The sequence below is a fragment of the Pecten maximus genome, chromosome 3, assembly GCF_902652985.1.
Source record: "Pecten maximus chromosome 3, xPecMax1.1, whole genome shotgun sequence".
NCBI classification, from domain to species: domain Eukaryota; kingdom Metazoa; phylum Mollusca; class Bivalvia; order Pectinida; family Pectinidae; genus Pecten; species Pecten maximus.
In genome coordinates this window covers 43,378,607-43,403,249 of record NC_047017.1, presented here as the reverse complement: position 1 = coordinate 43,403,249, position 24,643 = coordinate 43,378,607, and the positions used below count along the sequence as shown (strand labels likewise).

At 36.9% G+C, this 24,643-nt stretch overlaps 1 protein-coding gene across 1 annotated transcript in view; it reads right to left on the bottom strand.

The window, feature by feature from the left end:
- The window catches only part of LOC117324285 (neuroglobin-like), a 91,864-nt gene extending 67,490 nt beyond the window's left edge, over window positions 1-24,374 (bottom strand). Inside the window, exon 1 of the mRNA XM_033880066.1 lies at window positions 23,647-24,374. Within this exon, the coding sequence (XP_033735957.1) occupies window positions 23,647-23,798 (152 nt within the window). The 5' untranslated portion in view covers window positions 23,799-24,374. The remainder of the gene's footprint in view (window positions 1-23,646) is intronic.
- Between the last annotated feature and the right edge of the window lie 269 nt (window positions 24,375-24,643).

Here is a 24,643-nt window from a genome sequence, read left to right as displayed (position 1 = left end):
GCGTCAATTGAAATAAATTCTTCATTCTTTTTGAACAGGACTCTGGACATGCTTTCCGTCAGAGTTTTTTTTTTTACTCCGATGCTTTATAATTTGATTACGCTTGTATATGAATCACCCGGCCTAGACGCAGATATTATTCACACTGGCATACTACATTTCTCATACTAGTACAGAGAGAGAGAGAGAGAAGTTCCCCGCACAAATGCATATTGGTACAGGGAATTCCCCTAAAAATACATAGAAGTACAAGGACATATTGGCAAAGGGATTTTCATTTTTTTTTTTTAAATGACAGAAATGTTCCCAACGACTTTCCGTTCATACCAGCATCTGAATGTTATAACTGTTACATTTGCTGCGTTATTGCCTGCATGTAAAAACTGAAAGATGCACTGTGATATCTTCGACACTTTGTCACTATCCTCTTATCTCTGTTGGTCCATTACAGCTGCCGTCTAATTGACTGTGAAATAAGAACAAAGGCCGGTGCATGTTATACGGCCGTACGTCAGAGGAGTATCTGCAATAGGCGATATACTCCAGGCAGGCGACACTATCTCCCACGAGACAAATTCCCCGTGACGATCCGTTTTTTGCATTAACTTGTCAACAGGGTCGTTATAAATCCTGAAGGTGGTATAAGTTCGAAATGGTGATACATTCCAGTCTTATCGAAATGTGCAGAGCGCAGTTATGAATAAAGACGTATATCAGAAATGAAGGAGCTTCTTGTTCTCAATTTGGTAAAGGAACCACTTAATGGAAATGGAGTTGGCTCCATTAAATTACGAATATGCTTCTTTTCAATTACCGCAATTAATGACACTTTATATTCAGAAAAACATCACAGGATATAGCATTACCAATACAAACGATATGCGATGGTCAAGTTAGCCAATTCGTCAATGATAAAGTGTATACTTGATCAGGATAAGAAAAGGCAGTACAAAAAAAAAGAAGTATGTGTAGAGTAAACGACGAATAATGAATCTGCATCACACCACTGATTGGTCCTTTTACGACTTTTTAAATCTAAAGTTTTCCTTTTATTTTCCAACAATTGCGAAACACGTTATATCGACTTAATCACGCTGGTTGGATCGGATTGAAGAGTGTGGGAGTTTTACTGTGAAAGGAATTCGGGGTACCCTGTTATGGCAGGTGACCTAATAATGTTCGCTTCCAATTGTGGAATCGAATTCCGACCGCCTAGGTAAAAGGCAAGTGAGTCGAAACTGCCATCCGACTACCCATAGGGCTTGTTAGTGACGTTAAGGACCTAGAGCTCCAGAAATAAATTCAGGGAAATAAAAATGGGCCTTGCCATATGATAGTATAGAGGAAATAGAGGTTCCACAACAAGTAACGGTTGTATATCATGTTAATCTAAAGCTCGTTAGTTAATCATTAAACTGTAAAAAGTCACGAGCTTTAGCGAATTATAATTTTCAAAGATGACGCCGGGAAGCCGACCTTCACAGTTGAATATTAGAATAATCACTGTCAGACTGAATTATCAGTACTTTCCCAGACTTGGTAAGTAGCTATCATTGTTTATAGTGATGTTAACAGTTCAACCTAAGATTTCTTCATTCAAGACACCGCGCATTTCAACAAATATTCTGGAAATCGAGCTGCAGAGCAGTGCAATGTGTATTTCTCATGTGCCAGTCCATTTACTGACAAGAGACAAGTGCTGTGAAATGGAAGTAGCCGCTATGATCAATGCGATATCTCGATTCGTGAAGGCTGTTTCACCTTTAAATTCTATTATATAACACAGGATTAATCGACCGCTCCATGAAAACACCCCCTCACACCCAGTCATGCCAAAGGTAACCCCGGTAATTCCACAAAAGATAGGAAAAATCGCATTTCATCCTATAAAAACAGAATTCTATTGTATCAGGAATGCTATTTAAGATTATTGGAATTTTCTTAGAAATCGAGGTGCTACTATTATACTTCCATATTGTTCTGTCTATTTGCATCGTGTTTTAACAAACAAGAAACGTAGACTCTTTGTATATAAACTCTTTATTAAACAGCTAAATATAATTACTATATATCAAAAAAGGTCAGCTTATCATGATGTACAAAACCACGAGTTTGGGTGGAAATGAATTAACGCAATCGTGGTAAAACCAGCATCTGATTCCAAACTCCAATGGTTTCAATATAGTATTGCACACAGAATAACAACTACAAAAATATTTTTGCGCAATAAAGATTAATATTAACCCTTACTCTCTTCATTCTGTAATAGAAATGTTGAATTAATTGTTCAATTCTTTTGAGATTGTAAGTAGAACAATATTTAACTTCTAGGAAAAATAAGCTTCATAGATAGAAACCCTCACAAGTGTTGTTATATACTTAAACAATATTAGTGTAATCTTCGGTTTTCTTGACCACAAAATTAAACACAAGCATATCAATAATTTTATCAAAGTCTCATACATACATAAAGAAACTCAAATATACACTGCCTTCTATTAACGGCTATGGGAAGAAATTTGAAATACTACTTTACAAAACTTCTTTAAGAAATGGCCTCAATCAAGTGATCTTATTGGTCGATTAACCTTATAACCTAAAGGGCCTAAATATATGATGTAATAGAGGAAAATGTATCGACCCTATAACCCAATGACTGAATAAAACATATTATGAAATACTATGTACATTTCAAGTGTAACGAATAACCACCAAGAATCTGAACTGATTCTGAACTGATAACACAAAAGACACACTCACTAGTGTCACCTTTAATTGTAAACATTGCAATGGATACATTGTAACGTGATTGTCAATAAACTAGCATGTCAACAGTGTCTGATTATCAAGGACTTGGATACGTTAACTACAAATACGGCACACACCATGTTTACTGCTGCGCCCTTAACATCTTCCTATCTTTCTCTTTTCGCCAGGTAATCGTGCAATACGGAGAGTATGCCACACGACTGAGCATCTTTCTCCCATACACAAGTGATTAATTCAAAACGATATTAGAGCACAAATACTTTCGGTTCTAATTAAATTTTCCGAAATCGTGTAGAGGAGACCTTCCTCCGTATTTACACATAATTACGTTTTGTTCATTATATTATAAGCTTCGATGGCGTGTGTAGCAAGCTTCAAAGCTTTCGTGTCAGCATTTCTGATTTGTATTTTTGATATGAAAAGATTGCAAAAAAAAGAAGATTTTTTATTTGAAAATCAGTTAATTTCTTAGAAGTGTTCGCACAATAAAGTTTATTCAAACAACAATCCTCCGTCAGCCGTTGCTGATAAGAGACTATAGGATATTACTAGAGACAAATGAATCAAATATCTGTAAATGAGATGTGTATTTTACCGACATACACAAGTTCTAACTGGCAGGGCTCACTTTGTCACAGACTACTTCACTTAACATCCGCGGTACATTTTACCTACTAACCGGAAGATCAAACTACAGATTAGAATAGGAGCAAATGGCCGAGTAGGATTTGAAACAAAATACATACAACTATCACGATAAGTGTAATGGAGTGTACAAGATGTATATAAGATCAGTTCAGGATCGGTACTAAGTAGTTGTTGATCAGATTAGACATGTATCTTTATTCATTACAGTTTTCTCGAGATGCAGAATGCAGCATGCGATTACCGTTCAGTAGAAATCAACTGTGTTTTTTTTAATATATTCATTGAGAACGGAAAACACGACCGCATTTGAAAAGTCCGTTTAAAAGTATTTAAAAAACGGAATTTTAACTAAATGCCTTTTTTGGATAATACATATAAATTTCCATTTTTATTGTTTTACACAAAAATACGAAGTAATCATATCAACATAGTATTTAGAATTGTTCGTACGTATTTGTATAGTTACTTTAGATGGTAAGAGCATGGGGCACGTGCAAACATGTGCTTGTCTCGACACTAAGTTGACTAGAAGTGTAGCTGGGCGGTATATAAACTGCTAGCTGGGTTTTCAATCAGTGTCATAACACATGATATATACTGCTGTCTTATCTAGGGTAACGACTATGGCACATTTTATCAATATCTTTCTCTCGTATTCTTAAAATTTAAACAAAACCATTTATTTTTGTCCAAGCAAGTTTTTCTTTTCGTATTTTGGAATGTAAAAGTATGTACATGTCTTTTGTTGGAACAAATCCCCGGATGTAAAAACGACATTTTTCAAAAATGGCATATTTATAAGTAACTATATCGCTATTTAACAAAGACAGTAATCGTGTATTCCAAACAACGTTGATAAATAAAAATGTGTCCCTCGACATACATGTCGGTTCTAATTAAGACCAATGATTAACGTTCCTGAGAGCAACACTTTGTCTATAAATTACACAAATCATAACACTAGAGGTTGAGGTAGGCGAGTGGAGTAAAATGTGAGTGAGTTGAGACTGTTTTACGTCAGACAGGTATGGGAGTTGGCCATGGAATGCCTGTTTTGACAGCAGCTGTGATGTATAGCTTAGATCAGAAGATAGAATCAGAACTACGTTAACAGTTTGAGAACATGCATAGAAATGCATGCAGAATGCATGTTCTTCACACCAACACGTCAAAAGTACAAATCGTGTCCTACATGTTCACATACAATGTGTCTCACGTGCAGCTTGGGTGGTAGGTAGGAGCTATACACGAATTATTAAGATTGTAGTCAGGAACAACTCGAGTAAAGGCAAACGCGAAAGCCGAAAAAAGACGAAATACCGCCAAAGCTAAATAGTGAAATAGACGGCAAACCGTAGTAAAAACAACAACAAAACGTTCAAGTGCCATTTTGTCAAACCTTCAAAATATAATAATTTATTATACAGATGATATGTTAGAAAAGAGTAAAGAGATTGTCTTCCGAACAAAAATAGTAGACCTATTAAAATATTTACATGGATACTTGTGATGAATAAGATGGATAAGAAAGTGATCATAATTTCACGATAACTTTCTTATCAAATTGTTTATGTTATATAAGAAATTGTATGGCCTGTAGTTGGTAAGTACGAGATGTCTGTATCGGTAAGTACCGAGGTAGGCAAAACCCTTGTCTGATACCTCCAGTCATGGTCATTCTGTTTAATAATGCAAAGTTATGCAAATAGCATGTATTGATATAATAAAGAAAAAGAAATATATATAACCAAAGAGGCATATGTGGAGATTAAGAATCAAACAATCAATTAAGTGAAATAATTATAGAAAATGTAACATGTGTAGGAGGGTAACATTTTAAAGACAAACTGATGCAGTTTTTGTCAGTCGAGTTGTGACCAATCTATAAACATCTGGTCTAAGTTGGAAATAGATAAGATGTTATCTCTTGATTCAGGAGCGAATGATATAACTAATTTGGCTACATATATTTGCTCCCTGTCAATTAAACACTTCGCCAGTCTCTGATAACGACATTCATATGTATATAAACCCGTATGGAAATAGCATAACGACTTGGCCGTGCCGGCTCTCAGTGGTATATAACTTAACATATCACTCATTAAGCCAAGATGAGATACGTGCGCAGGGAATTAACTTGATTGTTTTATGTATAATGCATTACTCTAATGTAGCACTCAGTTTATTTGTAATTCAATTAATATTACTGATGTGTTTGATTAATATCCAACGTCGATCTGACTATACTGCGTTAGACCAATTATTGAGGCTCCGATATTTCATATAATTAGTTTCCATTTAACCAAACGCAGCGCCCGCTCAAACCTCACATCAATAATGTCCAGAAACGTATGTATTCGTTAATTTCTTTCTCGTGTTTTACACCTATAATCTCGCGAGAGATAGAAAAGCATACACTTTGGACGCAAATTTAAAATGCTGATACCTGTATGTTGGATCAATCATCACTACTAAATCAATGGAGCAGATATATAGTGGAGTTGTGTGTTCATTACACGACATGTCCTGTATCTAATACTAAACTCCCGTATAATGGTACTATATGCCTGTGTGTCTTTTGTAGGGTCAAATAAGAGGCCTAATGATAATTCAGGTTCGTGAAGTACATACGTTTGTAGAAAATATTGGATGGGTATTTAGTCCGACTTTGCCTTATTCGCATTTGATTCCAGGAGAAAATAGAGAAAGGTGGTTGATACTCCATCCATTCAATAGAAGGACATTCTAACTTCAACGTGCATGGAAAGGCCAATACAAGTCGGTGTCCATGATACGTGGTTAGCATACAGTTAAAGTATGTGGTTGAGGGATATAGCAAGTTTCTGGTGTCCCGAGACCATGTCTATTTCCCTAGGCGAAGTCGAGGGAAATAGGCATGGTCTAGGGACACCAGAAACTTGCTATATCTCTCAACCACATACTTTAACCATTTTATTATACCGATACAAACTGGAAACACTATTTCAGCAGATTTTCTTTTAAACCATAAGCTGTGAAACAAGCTTCCATGTGATTGTCCCAGCCACCATTTTGATACACTGTAGCAAAGTGGCCAAGGGATAATATGCCTTTTTTCAAAGCAGGGAACATGATTTCAAATATTTCCCATAACAAAACTTAATTTTCATTGAGGTAGCCATCATCTGCTACATGGGATATACCACCTGAAATTCAGCGTAAAATTTTCTTTACATCTGATCGTATTCGGCAGACTGACAACTGTCAATCTCCTCAATTGTTTTGTCCCTTGCCTCCAAATAATGCCCAAACTTGACCACAAAGGCCTTCACTGTTTTCCTAGTTCTTTTAGAATCTTTTTATTCAAGTAGGGACTTCAAATTACTTTCATCTAGCTCCAAAAATCTTGACAGCGCCATTTCAGTTGACCGGCCGTCTGCAAGTAGGCGGCGCTTCCAGCAGCAAACTCCGCCCACTTGGCTACGCTTGTTACTAACGTCATCTTCGGAAACAAGCTCCGCCTACCTCGTGTCTGATTGGCTCGGCGGAAATATCCTGAAGATGCAGGTGTGTGTTAGCTCAGGGGTGAGCTACATGTAGTTTTCAGAACTAAGTCACAGGACTAGCGCACAGCAAAGCGAGATTAAACAAAAAGGACGGAATTAGTCTATTTAACCAGTTAACTTTTATATGGAGTAAATAAAATAGAGGTATGATAATCAACAATAAAATATCGTCTAAGGATTTATGGGTCAATGGCCGCTCCACATTGTACATATATTTTGCTTTCAAAATAACACGTATCAAAGGTTTTATTGTTACAGTGTATTTTTCAAACAAGTGATTGGTTTATACATTAATAAATACATTTTAAAACGTTTATTTCTATCACTAGTTGTTTGTCATTAGTATTGTTTAAAGGCTGGAGCAGGTTTCGTTTTGTTCAGTAGCTCATTAATTACTAAAACAATCAATTACCCGACTATGCGACCTCTATCGTCGTTTTTCATAGCATTCCATGGCTTCCTTTACCTCACTTCACACTAAAAGCAGGTATATCTACAACGTTTTACATGAATCAATGGTACATGTAATAGTCAGAGGTTATTTATATATACATGTACTTTATAACTAACGTCTTCGTTCTTATGGCATCCTGTAAGAGCGTTATCTTTACTATCTCTGTCATATCACGTAATGTCTAATATTGTAGGTATCCGGCATCATTTCCTGGTTTTAAAAGAACAGCTATTTTGTAGTTATAATAATCATTCAAGAAGTCTTAGGATCCGTATATATAGTAACCAATCAGAACCGTCATAAGGCCATGCCACGTCACGTGATTGGCAACACGCACAATTTGTGATAAATTCCCGTGATAAATACCAATCGTAGTATCCTATTTTCCAAGTAATTAATTAGCGCATCATGGCAGTGCTTGTGTGATTCTGGACAATCAGTCCGTAAATCGGATCGTCCTCATCGATAGCTAGTTGGTATTGCCGCTGATTCTGAGATTTCATGAGGTCTTCCAATTTGCTACCATTTACTTGGCAGGTTCGTGATCGGTTTCCTAACACATATTTTCTAAACGTGCAAGATATATATCAAAGCGTATAACGTTACTACTTGTGACTTATTAACACACGGCATACGTAGGTAAGTCATCCACAAACGTCGTAAATCAGTCAGTAAATCATCGATACCAATCGTACATAAGTAAGTTATCGAGACGTCATGTTGTACATCAATAAGTCATCGACACATGTCACGTTATACATTAGTAAGTCATCGACACATGCCATGTTGTACATCAGTGAGTCATCGACACATGCCATGTTATACATCAGTGAGTCATCGACACATTCTATGTTGTATATCAGTGAGTCATCGACACATGCCATGTTATACATCAATAAGTCATCGACACATGCCATGATATACATTAGTAAGTCATCGACACATGTCATGTTATACATTAGTAAGTCATCGACACATGTCATGTTATACATTAGTAAGTCAGCGACACATGTCATGTTATACATCAATAAGTCATCAACACATGTCATGTTATACATTAGTAAGTCAGCGACACATTCTATGTTGTACATCAGTGAGTTCTCGACACATGTCATATTATTCATCAGTGTATCATCAACACACGTCGTATTTTACATAATTTACTCCTCGACACATGTATGTTGTACATCAGTGAGTCTTCGACACACGTCACATTGTACATCGGTAAATCATCGACACGCTTCGCTAATCAGTAATGCATCCACATTCGTCGTACATTTGTAAATCATCGATACATATCACACATCTATTCGTCCCCGACACTTCTTACTTCAGCATAATGCTAACTCTCTTTGTAGCCCATTACAAAAGGTTGTGTGGTACAACACCTGCCATTTCCTGCCTTCCTGACATATATGACAATACCAGTCACATACTCATCAATTTAACAATAACAGGCAAGACATGTCCTACGTCCATAGTCAATTTCGGCTAATGTTCAATCTATATAGCAACAGGAGACACTATCTTCTATGACAATGTCAATCATCTCTATAGCAACGCTGATGGTGTGCAGATGGCTATGGATAAGACAATTACCCGTGAATACTGTCTTATAAATGTTGACCTCTTCTTCACAATCTATCATGTCCGTTAGCAAAGCTTTTCGTGTACCCTACTTTAAAAGAATATGAATCTAACCTCTGTGACAAGCATTAAGGCATATCACCCGAAATTTTATAGAAGGTATTCATGGATGACATTCCGTAGAAGAATCAATTAAATTAGGATTATCAAAGCATATGAAGTGCTTCAAAATATATCATATTCATTATCATTGCTCATACTCAAAGCCTATAGAAACCTCTCGCTGATACATTGCTTGTGTCATCAAAGATGGTTCCATTGGCTTTACATTTTACCCAAATTAACCTGAATTAATTACTAAACGAAGAAAGCAGATTGTGAAAAAAAAATCAGATTCAAAATAATTATTTATTTTAACGAAGTTTGAACCATAAGCTAAATAACAAAATTATAAAACAGTATGTATACCGCCAATATAATTCATTTAAAGCATTTTGTAAGTGAAAGGTCAAAGTTGTGTGAATAACTGAAATTTTGAATGCCTTCCATATTCAGTCAATTCAAAATTGTTTAGCACATAGAGAGCTTTATCACTTACTCGACCCCCAAAGAGTTGATTTTTGACTTTGTTGTGTGTCACCCAAATGACTTGCTGAACGATAGTGGACATAGTAGACAATACTGTTACACTCCTAACCTTAATGTACACATTTCTGTTACCTAATATAACAATATAACAAGCCTTAACACGCATACAAGTAATGCCGACAGTGTAGACCACGTCCTTAAATGACCATCGCTGTTAATTATAATTAGGACGTTAAATACGATATACTGCATGACTGTTAGTGACTAAACCAATCATGCAACAATATACCTCATATACACCAATCTCATCTTTCTTTTGACCTTAGTGAAAAGCCCATGTCGATCATTTGAAATAATATATTAAAGCGGTTATATCCTATTCTTAAAATCGCGTCTGACGGAGACGCTAAACAATAATACAGTTCCGTTCTAACATTGAGGGATAAGTGTTTAGGTTCGGGTCGTAAAATTGTCTTTAGGAGAGACATTCAAACCCATAAGATTTCCCCAGCACATTTGGTTGCTTGATGTTTTAAAAGCAGATGGCAATAACGTTACTGGTGATCAAGATATTGACATGAGTGCTTCAATAATTATCAGAAACGAAAGCCACAACTTAAAGATCAAAACGTTGGTATTGATGTTGATACGTGGCGGAACATCACATTATTATCCATAGAGGATCTATTTTATGGCCAGTTTTCCCACGCCAAATCCATACCATGTATGAAGAGTTTCAATCAATCTTCGACCATTTTACCCAAGTACCCAAGCGGGCAAATCACTAACTTTCACCACAAACTGTGGTGTCCTTGCTCCTCACGAATTGTTCACATCATCTCATTTGGAAAGATCTTTATCCTAACATTGAAATTCACACTGATAAATGATAAATGTTGACTTCCCAGCTACCCTCCAGATCAAAGGAAATAATCTATGGTGTTTTGGAATTATCACATATGCTATCAAAGCAGGAGTCTTCATTTACTCTGGGTTTCTTTTGTTCTGGGTAAAAAAGAAGACGGGCATATCGTTGAAACAGTGTTAAACCCTTTTTAACATGTTAGTTTCCAGTATCTCGAAAACATTTCATTTCATAGTAAAATCATTAAACATGGTTTTGTTCCATTGTTACTTGGACGTGAACATCTTACAAGAGAAATCTTTCTGGAGCACAACACATTGTTCTCCGAAGCATTTTTTTGGTGGGCAAGCGACTGTCATACTTTCTACTGTGACTAGAAGAAGCGGAACTATTTGAAGTTCATAAGCCTAGTCCTGACTGACGATTACATTCTGTACATAACAGGACCTTTTCCTAGAAGCGATAATGATATGAAGATTACAAAAGCAATCGAAGTTATTCCCTCCTTGCTGGGTAAAAAATACAATGTTGTTGTTGATCGAGGGCGTAGGGATGTGTTGCCAGATTTAGAAGCATATGGTTTGACAACAAAGATGCCGTCTTGTCTAAGACCTGGGCAGACTCAGCATGACGACCTACAAGCTAACCTCGATAGATCCATATCTAAATCCAAAATGGAAGTGGAGTCACATCACGGACGATTCAAGCAATGACTGTTTCAAAACACTGGCCTCAAATTATTTCATTGGTGTCAGATGCTAGAATAGTAACAGTCCAATCGGTCTCAGTGGAATCCGAGGACCTATATGTTAGAACACCTAGTTCGGTGTGTTAAAGATGAGCCAGATCTTACCAGAAGTCACTCTTTGTCCAACTAGATGCGACTGCCGATAATTGTGACTTGCCAAAGATTGTCATGGAATACAATGTACCTTCGAATAATACCCTGCTGCACATACCAAATAGCACTGGTAGCTGTCAACATCAGTGAACACCTCAGTGATGATGGTGACTACGAGATCTGAATACATCGGGACATTGTGAGATCCACTCGAGGCATAAAGACAGTGTAAAGTACAGTGTTTGGATGGAGCATGAGAGTTCCGAATATAGCTTAGGGGTTACTATTATCAGTGTCCTACTGGTCAGAAAACCATGGGGTATGTGCCAAACTAACCAGTATCCTGTACTATTTGGGATACCGCATGCATCTGGAAACCATTAGGCCTTTGCATTTAAAAATCAAAAGGTTTAAGACAAACCTCAAAGTAATGTAGCTTTTCGCTACCAACATCTTCCGACTGCCAGTTGTGAAATTTATAAATGACAGTTTAGTTGACAGCACAGACGAATTGCATATACTCTCCAAGAATCCTGATATCACACTAAACAAAGCACCCACATCTCAGATGACATAACCATGAATTATAAATGAAGTCCGTCCGTAGACTCGAATCTGTAAAGAATCTCTAAATCAGCAGAATATTAATAATAATATTAGTATCAAGCCTCAAGCCACTGGCACCTAACGTCTAAAACGTCTGAATATTTATAAAAGAGGTCATTCAGAGCAAAAATGAATTTGGTTTGATATCGCTGTACTATTAACACAATAAGAACGGTGCAAAATACGGGTTTCAATAGACGATGACTTAAATTAATGCTAAGAGGGTAATAGATTAAGACCTATCTACAACCTTAAGAGAGCCTCATAAGCAAGCGTGATTTTCATTTGTATTGGACGCAAATAAATCTTAAATTACCGGCACGATTTTCAATTTATTTATTTGTCACAATACAATTTAAAATGTTCGTACATATATTTAATAACCAGCAAATTAGGGTGAGTTTTAAAACTTTTTATTATTATTATTACATATCTGCTGGATTGATCATCTTTATGTGAAATTGAGAAAAAAACTGATATGATAGGACGGGGTGTCTGATACTGGAACATCAATGGTGATGACGGTGTGTAATCATTTTATGCCTGAATCGAATCAATGTTTCAAAGCAATATTTTGATGTCGATTTCTACTTAGCAAGAATTACAAAAAACATATCTTTAAAAAGTTAAGACTTATTCCGATTTTACACCTGCGACAATACGGGCTGCTTCACGTTTGACTTTTAAGCATTGCCTTTTCCCTGGGTAGAACGGAATAAGCCTAGAAATGGAAATGAGGTAAATCTATCTCTGAATAGATAGATGTGAAGCTTATATTTCACATGAAAACAGACAAAGCAATATTTTTGGCATGTAATTTGCAAAACAATGAGGTAAATAGTGTTGTATTCAATGGAAAAGAGATCCATTCGGTTGAACATTACACTGCTAGACTAGCATATAAACAGAAAATAGTTTTAAACTAATTGTGTATTCAAACAATAAATGACTGCTCAATTGAAGGAGACGTGTTTTGACAGACTATCTATATGCCAGTAAGGATTACTAATGCACTACTTCTATCTAAACTTCCTGAAGAATTGTGTTCCAACGTACTGGATTTATATAGTGTTTACTTAAAATGTGCCTTTATTCTGATACAATGTTTGTACGTTATTTTAATGGTTGCCATAATGTTAATTGTTTAATTGGTAAATCACTAAGATGCATGTTTTAAAATAAGTTGTCATAGGTTATGCTTATTAAAATACCTTATTGTTTACCAGGACATATCTGCGGCCTCGAAAAACAGTTCATCGGGTTGGCCCCAAAACCTCGGTAAAGTAATGTTGACTGTTGACTAACACGGCGTAAACAACTTTAGGAATAATCCAAAATAATCAGATATGGGCCTTTTAAGAAGTGCATCGTTTGATATCTGAATCGTCCTGAAGCAGTCATATCGATCACAATCAGAAAGACGTTTCACCATGTCAAATCGATCACAATCAGAAAGACGTTTCATCATATTCATTTAAAAGGTTAGGCGCGTTCGGATGTTCAACGTCAATAAACATGTTTAACAGGTGACCGCTTTGTTACAATTTTTAGCAATTTTACTGGAAAATAGTCGACAATATTCAACTTACATAACAAAGAGTGAGTCCGGTAACAATGTAAGTTGTGTCCTGCCTTATAAGTTAACATTTTAAAATTGTCATTTCAATGATTGGGCGCGTGCAGGTGTTACGCACCGGTTTCCATTTTTGACTGTTGACCGGTTGTCATTTTTGAATGGTGACCAGCTTGTTACGATTTTTTAGCAATTTTACTGAGAAACAGTCGAAAAATATGTTATATGCATTGACATAGAGTGACAGGTTTTAATAATATAAAAGATGCTTAGTAAAATGCTCTGCTGCTAACCAGATCCACATGTTCATGTACCCGTATATATAACTGGCATTGCCATTAATAATTCAAAAGATACATACAAAAGGGTACACCAGATTCTCACAATAGATGTGTTAATAGTGCAAAACACCTCATTAGTCCGTGAGTCACTTCATGTTTAGGTACGTTACATACGTAATGGGGACGATACATAACTATTAATTAGCCATACTAGTCCGAACACAACGCAGATACAACAAAAACGCGAGTGAGCGCTAATTTGTGTTACATCAAATTATTTGTTGGCACCACCAACATGAGCCGGAAACAGCAACATGATTTCAGCTAGTGAAACTCGTCTTTCTTCCTAACTGTAGTGTTATGTCGTTAGTGTCTTCAAATGTTCATCTTGGTTACGACGAAGAAAGAAAGATAAACGTTTGTACATTTATATAAAGATGATAACCATATATTAACCCTGCAATGTCTTAGTAGCGCGTAGATAACGAAGATGCCATCTCATGACAACAGATCCCGAAAAAGATGTTTCGGTCTTCAGTCTGGCTACCTCGATGGAAGTAAAGTGAAATCTAATTTGTGTCATACAAACTAGTTGTCACTCTTATTATGTCACTTTTATGACTTATAACGGATTGTTTCTATCAACATACATAACCTGAAACCACGCACTACATTTTTTATCCGTTACCATATCATGCAAATTGTAATCAAACTCGATTTTTTCATTATCATCTGCAACAAGTAAATACTTTAACACCATTAGATGGTACAATAGAAATGCTACTCTTAAAAAAGTATATCTTTATGATTATAACATGAAGTTTGAAAACGTCACGTTTATTGCACAGTTAAGCTGTCGGTGAAGTTCATGTTTTAAGTAATTACCGAGGTAGGCAGGCGGTGTAAAGTAATATGTCATTAATTTCCTCCTGTGGGTATTGATACGGTTAACGAATATCTTATTATTTAGAGACAAAAAATCATCTAGTCAAAATAGCTAGTTACAGCACGTACTATGATATTGTAAACCAGGACGGACCTTTGTTTTTTTTCTATTCAAAAAGCATGCACACATAATAATTGCAAATTATATTTGTTTAAAAATCAATCTTCTCTTGGAAGAGACACCTATTAGGAAAGTTAGAAAATAGCGCCACATTTCTTCGTTCAGTCTTTGGGTAACACATGGTAATGCATGGTTGGAACCAAGTGAAGCTAAGAACAGAAGGTAAAAAGGTTAAGTAGTGACTTCAACAGATTTAAGGTATAATTTCCATATTATATATTGTAGAACAGCACAATGGATATATACTTATTCGTCTTTACTGAATAACACATTTAAATAGTTCAGTTATTTAAACTGTAAATAGCGTATACTGTGTATAAAGCTACGCCAAAGGACTCGTCAGTGATGGTAGGGACATCATACAGTTGGTTCTGCCTTCTATGACTCGTCAGTGACGGTAGGGACATCATGCAGTTAGTTCGGCCTTCTAGGACTCGTCAGTGATGGTAGGGACATCATACAGTTGGTTCGGCCTTCTAGGACTCGTCAGTGATGGTAGGGACATCATACAGTTAGTTCGGCCTTCTAGGACTCGCCAGTGATGGTAGTGACATCATACAGTTGTTCCGTCCATTTAGGATTCGTCAGTGACGGTAGGGACATCATACAGTTAGTTCGGCCTTCTAGAACTCGTCAGTGATGGTAGTGACATCATACAGTTAGTTCGGCCTTCTATGACTCGTCAGTGACGGTAGGGACATCATACAGTTGGTTCGGCCTTCTAGGACTCGTCAGTGATGGTAGGGACATCATACAGTTAGTTCGGCCTTCTATGACTCGTCAGTGATGGTAGGGACATCATACAGTAAGTTCGGCATTCTATGACTCGTCAGTGATGGTAGGGACATCATACAGTTAGTTCGGCCTTCTAGGACTCGTCAGTGATGGTAGGGACATCATACAGTTAGTTCGGCATTCTATGACTCGTCAGTGATGATAGGGACATCATACAGTTGGTTCGGCCTTCTAGGACTCGCCAGTGATGGTAGGAACATCATACAGTTGTTTCGGCCTTCTTGGACTCGTCAGTGACGGTAGGGACATCATACAGTTGTTTCGGCCTTCTTGGACTCGTCAGTGACGGTAGGGACATCATACAGTTGTTTCGGCCTTCTATGACTCGTCAGTGATGGTAGGGACATCATACAGATGTTTCAGCCTTGTAGGACTCGTCAGTGACGGTAGGGCCAGCATACAGTTGTTTCGGCCTTGTAGGACTCGTCAGTGACGGTAGGGACACCATACATTTGTTCCGTCCTTTTAGGATTCGTCAGTGACGGTAGGGACACCATACAGTTGTTTCGGCCTTCTAGGACTCGTCAGTGATGGTAGGGACATCATACAGTTTTTTCGACCTTCTAGGAGACTCCTACGGAATGCTAGGGCTAGCACAGCTGTTTCGTCCTAAGCAATGGTAGGAATATCATGCTGCTGGTCTGTCCTTCAAAGAATCGTCAGTGTTACTAAGGACATCAATCAGCTGTTTCGTCCTTCTAGGACTCGTCAGTGGTGTTATGGACCAAATCCAAATGGAGAGTCATTTTAATGATATATAAAGGGGAAGAGTATATTGTAGAGAGAAAAAAAGGAAAATCATGGATCCCGATGTAAGAGTACGGAACGTTTTGCATGTGTAACAAACGAACTACATGGTAAGCCGCCATAGTTGGTTATTGTGGTGTGTGTCTTAGTTACAAATGAGCGAGTGTTACATGTAGTATTGTAAATCGTGGAGTGTTCCGGTTAATGGTCGACATCGTGATCTAATTAGAAATACTTCTAATGCTACCTTTGTTATCATCCGCATTTGCATTTTAAGAACGTACCATAACCTGAATATTTGTAATTGGGTGTCGATTACTTATAAAGTGATGACGTCATAAATCATGTACGCTTTTACTAAGATGTTAGAGCTCTCTGGGAGAGTCGAATGATTTATAATGTAACGAGGTGTATTTTTGCTGTTGTGTCATTCTGATGAATTTTAATAACGTGTCATTCCGATGAAAGACAGAGCACGAAATGACGTATTAAAAATCAAACAAGAATAAAATATCACATGTTTACTTAAATCATCCTTCAACATGTAATTGGATATTACCATATTTCTATGCTTAAGGAGTTGTATATCCCATCTTAAACATATTTGTTTAATCAGTCATGGACTAGTCCCTGAATTCGTACTCCTCAAAACGTATCCAATTCCATCGCTGTCACTTGGGATGATAGCCAAAGCACGTACATGTCACAAAATACACAAAAACACAAATAAATATTCATACCTAATTAAAGCCTGCAAACCCAATGATTTAAGTAATCATTGTGATATTTCTTTCGTATGACCGACTAGACATATAACATATTGCCACCAGCCTGGGTACCGATTGCCCTCTGTAATGGTTACAAGAACACATGTCCTTTTACGGAAGCAATACAGGGTGGCGGCCAGAGTATTATATGACTTCCCCACGGCTTGGGATGGATCACAAAATACAGAAGAAAGGATAAAAAGCTTTCAACAAACTGTCCAACTTGTGACATGCTCACTTTTACAGACCCCATCATTATGACTTGGATTTGCCAAAATACAGTGTGCCTGATATGACAAGCATCATAGGGCCTCCGACTGGCTGAACAAATGCTGATATATATTGATTTCTGATTGTGGCAGACGGACTTTTTTCTGTCCTTTCTTTGTTTGATATCGTCATGATGATTTTTCTTTGTCGCAAGTTATTTGTTTCTATAAAATAACGTATACTTATTACTGTTAACATGATATATTAAATGGTAAAACAATGGTTTCTTCCATATATAACGATTTTCCAGATAAAGGTCTATCGCAGACGGAAAGGCACAAGATTACCAGGGATATAAGTTGATGAAGATACTGATAAGTTTTATCCACATCATCTTGATTTCAATGAGACGTGTGGTATTCCTTTGCGCGATATCAAGCTTGACATGTTTTATGCTAATTTGTATCTGTTGTGGCCACCTCATGTAGTGAACTCGACATGCCCTAGATTTCAACTAGACGTCATTGCGTGTGTAATTTCTTGTACCCGTTAAGTTCGGATAACTGGTTTGTGTACCCACGAGTATATTGTATATTTTGTATGTTTTATAATTAAACATGTTTGCAAGTGTATGCCTTATCATTAAGCATTGGATTAGATGTGATATCATAGTTGTCACTACAATGAAGCATCAATAAATTATTACAGTCACTGCATTTCAACATCATTTCAATCATGTTCACGTCTTAATTATAATGTAGATATATACTGTATGCTTAATGATTCAATATCTAGTCAATCGTGCCCATTGTGTTTATACATGATTTTATGCAAATCAATGAAATTACTTGAAATGTATCGCATGTTAAATAAAAAATAAAACGACGCGTTGTGATGACATTAATGATGATTTTAGTTATTTCAATATCATCTGAGGTATCCCATCTATTTGAATAAACTGCCAAATGAATTCCTACCATTGGTGCCATTTCTACCAGAAATGTGCACATATGTCACAAGCTAATGCTATATGTCACCAGAGAAAACTATCAGAAAATCACAAAACATTTTCCAGCGTTAGATGATCACAGATTGGTCTTCCTATCAGGTAAACCTGCAGTAAATTATTATTATAATTCAGTTTCGTTTTAACATTCACTTTTTTGAGAATCATATCAAGTATCAAGTAATCCATTTTACATTGCCTCACAGCAGTATAGCAGCTCTGAAAACATGAAGTCTGTCTGGCGATCAGGTACACTCGATGGATAGAGTGATTTCAAAATTTATATTGGTGAAAACAATCAAAACATCTGCTGCAACGAATAATCATCGATTCGTTTTATACAGGAATTACTTTCTTGTTTACAGTTTTGACGCCAATCCTCTCCTCAGTGCAGGGATGGTGTCCCAATAGTTCTGATTTATGGTCCAGTGTATTATAATGTACCCATTAAGGGTACAAGGATTGTTAGGCCATCCTTCTTTGTGTAACTAGGGGAAGAAGTCTGTATCAGGCGTGTGACACACACGTAAGGTTAATAGTCGGTCGAGATTGCTTTACAGTCTCGGGAGCAACTTTATATGAGGTTACATTTAGAAGCAATATTTAACTCTATGACCGAAGTGTCGTTTTACATTGCTATCCTAATCGTTTATAGAACGTTTCTACATCGTGGCCTGGGGCTGTATGATCCTTATCGAATGCCTGATCAGGTTATTGTCATTGGTAAACTATATGATATTACCATACACGTCTTCCCAGCGGCATCTGTACAATTTGTTCTAGTTCACCATTACTGAAGTGACAAGGATCAAGATTTCTGTACAATGTGCAGCATTTTATCGAGGCATTATGGAGTAACACTGTACACATCACTGGCCTATACTACGGAGTCATAAGTACAATAGTCACAAAAGCCAGTGTAATCAGTCATCGTATGCAGCAGGCAATACCATTGTGATCTGTACGGAATATACCGCTCTTTCTGAACGAAGTACCGCTCTTGAAAAAGGCACAAGTGCGTTCTACATATACATGGTTGTCTATCTATCTATGAACATTCAGATGCCAGCACTCGGCAGCATAAATGAAACATCGAAAAAGCGTATAGGCAGTAAGGATACACATATACGTGTACGTCTACGAAGACGATGACACAAATCTCAAACAAAAGTAACAAGTACTATTTATTAGTCATTTTATTCAAACATAGTGTTTTTCGAGTCTTGATTGATTTGAACGACGTACATGTTCGATATGTACGCGTATTATCTGACTCGTAGCAATATGAGTAAGAACTTTACATGCTGATTCTAGAGAGTAAGTGGCAACAGACAGAAGTATAGCTCAAGGGGATAGACCGCGAGCAAGTGTATCTAGATATGACAGATCTTGACCAGGAAATAAACCAAAGCTGACATCGCTTTAAGAAATTATGAACTCTACAATTTCCATATGGACAATTCCAAATAACAATCGATAGAACCCGGCAGAACTTCCTAAGAACGACCTCTGCCCACAGCCTCCCTCAGAGCAAAATATTCAATACCACAACGCTTTATGAATTTATCGCAGGTTTAATAGCACACAGAATATGTAGATTTCTCTCGTTGTTCAATGCATGAACGCTTTAAAGATTGATCACACTGTTCAATAACGCACAAATTTATAGATATATAGCACTGTTCAATAACACATCGCTCTATAGATGTTTAACATTGTTCAATAACACACCGCTCTATAGATGTTTCACAGCGTTCAATAACACACCGCTTTATAAATGTATCACACTGTTCAATACGACACCGCTCTGTGGATCTATCATACTGTTCAATAACACACAGCTCTATAAACGTATCACACTATTCAATACCACACAGCTCTATAGATGTGTCTCACTATTCAATACGACACAGCTCTGTAGATCTATCATACTGTTCAATAGCACACAGCTCTATAAACGTATCACACTGTTCAATAGCACACAGCTCTGTATATGTATCACACTGTTCAATAGCACACCGCTCTATAGATGTATCACACTGTTCAATACGACACAGCTCTATAGATCTATCATACTGTTCAATAGCACACAGCTCTGTAGATCTATCATACTGTTCAATAACACACCGCTCTATAGATGTATCACACTGTTCAATACCACACCGCTCTGTAGATCTATCACACTGTTCAATAACACATTGTACTTTAAATTCATCACACTGTTCAATAACACACCGCTCTATAGATGTATCACACTGTTCAATACCACACAGCTCTATAAACGTATCACACTGTTCAATACCACACCGCTCTGTAGATCTATCACACTGTTCAATACCACACCGATCTTTAGATGTATCACACTGTTCAATAACACACCGCTCTTTATATGTATCACACTATTCAATACCTCAATGCTTTAAAGATGTATAACACCGTTCAACAACACACTGTTTTTTTTAGATATATCACACCGCTCTGTAGATGTATCATACTGTTCAATAAGACACCGCTCTGTAGATGTATCACACTGTTCAATTCATCACTGCTTTAAAGATGTATAACACCGTTCAACACACACCGTCCTTTAGATATATCACACCGCTCTAGAAGATGTATCACACTGTTCAATACAATGTAACACAAAAGTATAAAATGTACCACACTGTTCAATAACACACCGCTCTTTAGATGTATCACACTGTTCAATACCACACCGCTCTTTAGATATATCACACTGTTCAATAACACACCGATCTTTTGATTTATCACACTGTTCAATACAATGTAACACAAAAGTATCAAATGTATCACACTGTTCAATAACACACCACTGTATAGATTTATCACACCGTTCTATAGATTTAAAACACTGTTCAATAAAGTAGCGTTCTATAGAATTCATCACACTGTTCAATAAAACACCGCTTTATAGATGCTTCACACTGTTTTTATAACATACCGCTATATATATGTATCACACTGTTCAATTACACATTGTACTAAAGATTTATCACATATCTTAATAAAACACCGCAATATAGATTAATCGCACAGTTCATTAATACATTTCTCTTTAGATTTATCACACTGTTCAATAACACATTTCTCTATAGATTTATCACACTGTTCAATAACACATTGCTAATGGTTTCTGTATAAGTGTAAAACTGTAAAAGATTTAGTAGTTTCTGTATTTAGTGAAAAACTGTAGAAAGCCCTGCGGTTTTTGTACAAGTGTAAAACTGCTGAAGGTCTTGTGGTTTTTGTACAAGTGTAAAACTGTAGAAGGTCTTGTGGTTTTTGTACAAGTGTAAAACTGTAGAAGGTCTTGTGGTTTCTGTATAAGTGTAAAACTGTAGAAGGTCTTGTGGTTTCTGTATAAGTGTAAAACTGTAGAAGGTCTTGTGGTTTTTGTTTAAGTGTAAAACTGTAGGTCTTGTGGTTTCTGTAGAAGTGTAAAACTGTAGAAGGTCTAGTGGTTTCTGTATAAGTATAAATATATTTAAGTTCTAGTTGTTTCTGTATAAGTATAAAACTGAAGAAGGTCTTGTGGTTTCTGTATAAGTGTAAAACTGTAGAAGGTCTAGTGGTTTCTGTACCAATGCTAAACTATAGAAAGTCTAGTATTTGTGTATAAGTGTAAAGGTCTGGTTTATTTAGACTCGTCTGTACAATATAGTAAAATGTTTTCTAGCGCATGTATGTAAAATGTTTTCTAGCGCATGTATGTAAAACTGTGAAGTGTCGAGTATTGTCTGAAGCAGTGTAAAACAAAAGAGTGTATAATTTCCAAATTTTGTGGTAAATAATTTATGATACTTCTCTACAGATACACATCGGGGGGGGGGGGGGGGGGGGGGGATATACCGGGGATGGTACCCTGTGGCTTCTTTAATGATTCCAAAGAGAAAAAGTACGTAACTTAAACATTACAAAACCAAACATATCTCTAACTACAGTACGTGTAATTATACCTAAAAATAACACATGTGTTTCCACTAACATGCAAGAAAAATAGGTTATATTTAGATTGTGTTTTATTTTTTAACAGTTTTCTTGACTTTAATAGTCTTTCCTTGAAAATGACAGAAAAAACAAACAAACAAACAAACAAAAAAAGCCCTCATCATAAGAATGAAAATGTAGGGTTAGTAGGGTTAGCGGAAACACGGGTATTTTTAAGCTTCATATCAGCATTATTTTTGCAAACGTTATAAGCGTAATGTACGAGTACATCGCTGGATCAGCGGTACCACTAAACAGTTTAGTAAATATCAAGATGAAATACTTCGTTCATTTATACTAGAAAAGGTTAAAGTTTTATTTCGGATTTATTGCCAAATAGGGATGAGTTGATATTGTGTTTAAGTTCCACTTCAACACCCCCGTAAACATATGTCCTCTCTTTACTGATACACACAGAAGTGTCTACGTAAGAGCGAAAGCAGGTCCATTTGCCACACAAAACTCAGAACACGTACCATTATATAGTACAATCTTCACGTTTTGTCACCTCTTATCTTATAACAGTATTGATAAAAAGGACTTTCTGAAGTTCAACAACCTGTAGCATCGTAACGTTGTATATATATACTTTTCAATTAGTGGCGTTTTATCATTTTGTAAGAAACAATTGGTGGCATCTTTTGACTAGTAATAAACCCGCTTCCATCTCAAATGAATAAAACGTGTGTATACGTTTATGATGTACTAATTCAACCGAACCTGACGGGGAGTGAAGACGTCTGATACCCTGATAATGGTAGTCTGTGTATTATTACGGCGGCTGTGTGTTATTGTAGAGTGTCGGTCCACCTGCCCCTCCGCCGGGAGGGAAAAGCAAAGACATGGCGGGCTTCCATTACAAAGGTAAACAGTATACGGAAGGATCGGGAGAGAAATCGACTTGGTAGATAAATATACATTTATATAAATATCTTATGAAAATATCTTCAGTAGGCGGAAATAGTGGCATACGGTACATTGTGTGTAGTACTACTCTTGAGAGTTAAGGTGGTAAAGTAAGCTATACCTACCTAGCTGATAAGTTTATTAAGTACTAAAACGTTTAATTACATTGGCACGTAGAGGATGTGTGATGCACTATTAATACTTCATCAACTTTAAACGAAGCATAAATTTCATTTGAATACTTCCAATAAAATAAAGCAAGTATCCCCGTGAAAATTAATATAATTAACGAGATCAGATTAAAAAAGTGTACACATCATTTTTTGCTGAAGACGCCTTTTGTGTTCTGTGGGTAAAGCTTGAATGACAAGTTAGCATACATACCTGAGGAAGACGATAACACCAAGTTTGGACAGGTCATCCTTAATGATGTCCCAGGTGTCCTGTACGAGATGAATTTGGCGGGGTGTCAGGTAGGTGTTCAGTTGAGTGTCCCCAGTAGCAGCTGAGGGACAGTTCAAAGCTTGGTTACCCATAATGCGATTTTTTAAAGAAACAGTATGTCTTTAGTAACAGTCAACACATCAGAAAGTACAATCTATACAGCAACACTTTGGGGGATCATCTTAATAATCCATTGTCCAAACGTATTTATTGTGAAGCACGGCCGACGCTTGAATCAACACTAAACAGTTCGAATGCTAACCAAAAGTCACTCATCTGTAAGTCATATGAATCGTGAAACGTACACTACAGGAACCATATGTTTTATACATACATCAGTCCGAGACCTTTATCATCATTCGTATAAAAAACAGCAATGTCAATTACCTTAACCTTGCATGTAGAGTTCATCAAAAGCACGTGTAAATTGATGTCGTAACAAATATGCATTCAGCACGTGTGTAGTGTAAACGCTGTCGAGAGAGAGATGTCGATGGAGCAGGGATAATCAGGTTCCGCAATCAAGCGCTGACACAACGAGATAAGGACTGACGCATCGAACTACAGATAGAGGGGTGTCATTTAGTCGATCACTCAGATGGCAGAGTTGTAGACGGTGTGTTAAAAGTCGAAGGCATAACATCACTAAACACTAACATAGTGTTGGATCGTTGTAAATAAACACGCACGTGGTCGCTGAAATCCTAGTCGATAATGAAAACAAATAGCACCGGAAACATCAGCACGAGCCAATGGAGATGAGTGGGCGTGGCCAAGTGACAGCTACACTCGTGGATCTGGTGGGGATCTAATTAGTGAGCTGTGTGATATTCCGTCACAGGGAGGGCTCCACTAACTCGTTATTACATCAGTGCCAAGAGGTACGACTACATCGGGTACATTCCGGACGACACACAGAGAGAAGGCCTACCAACCT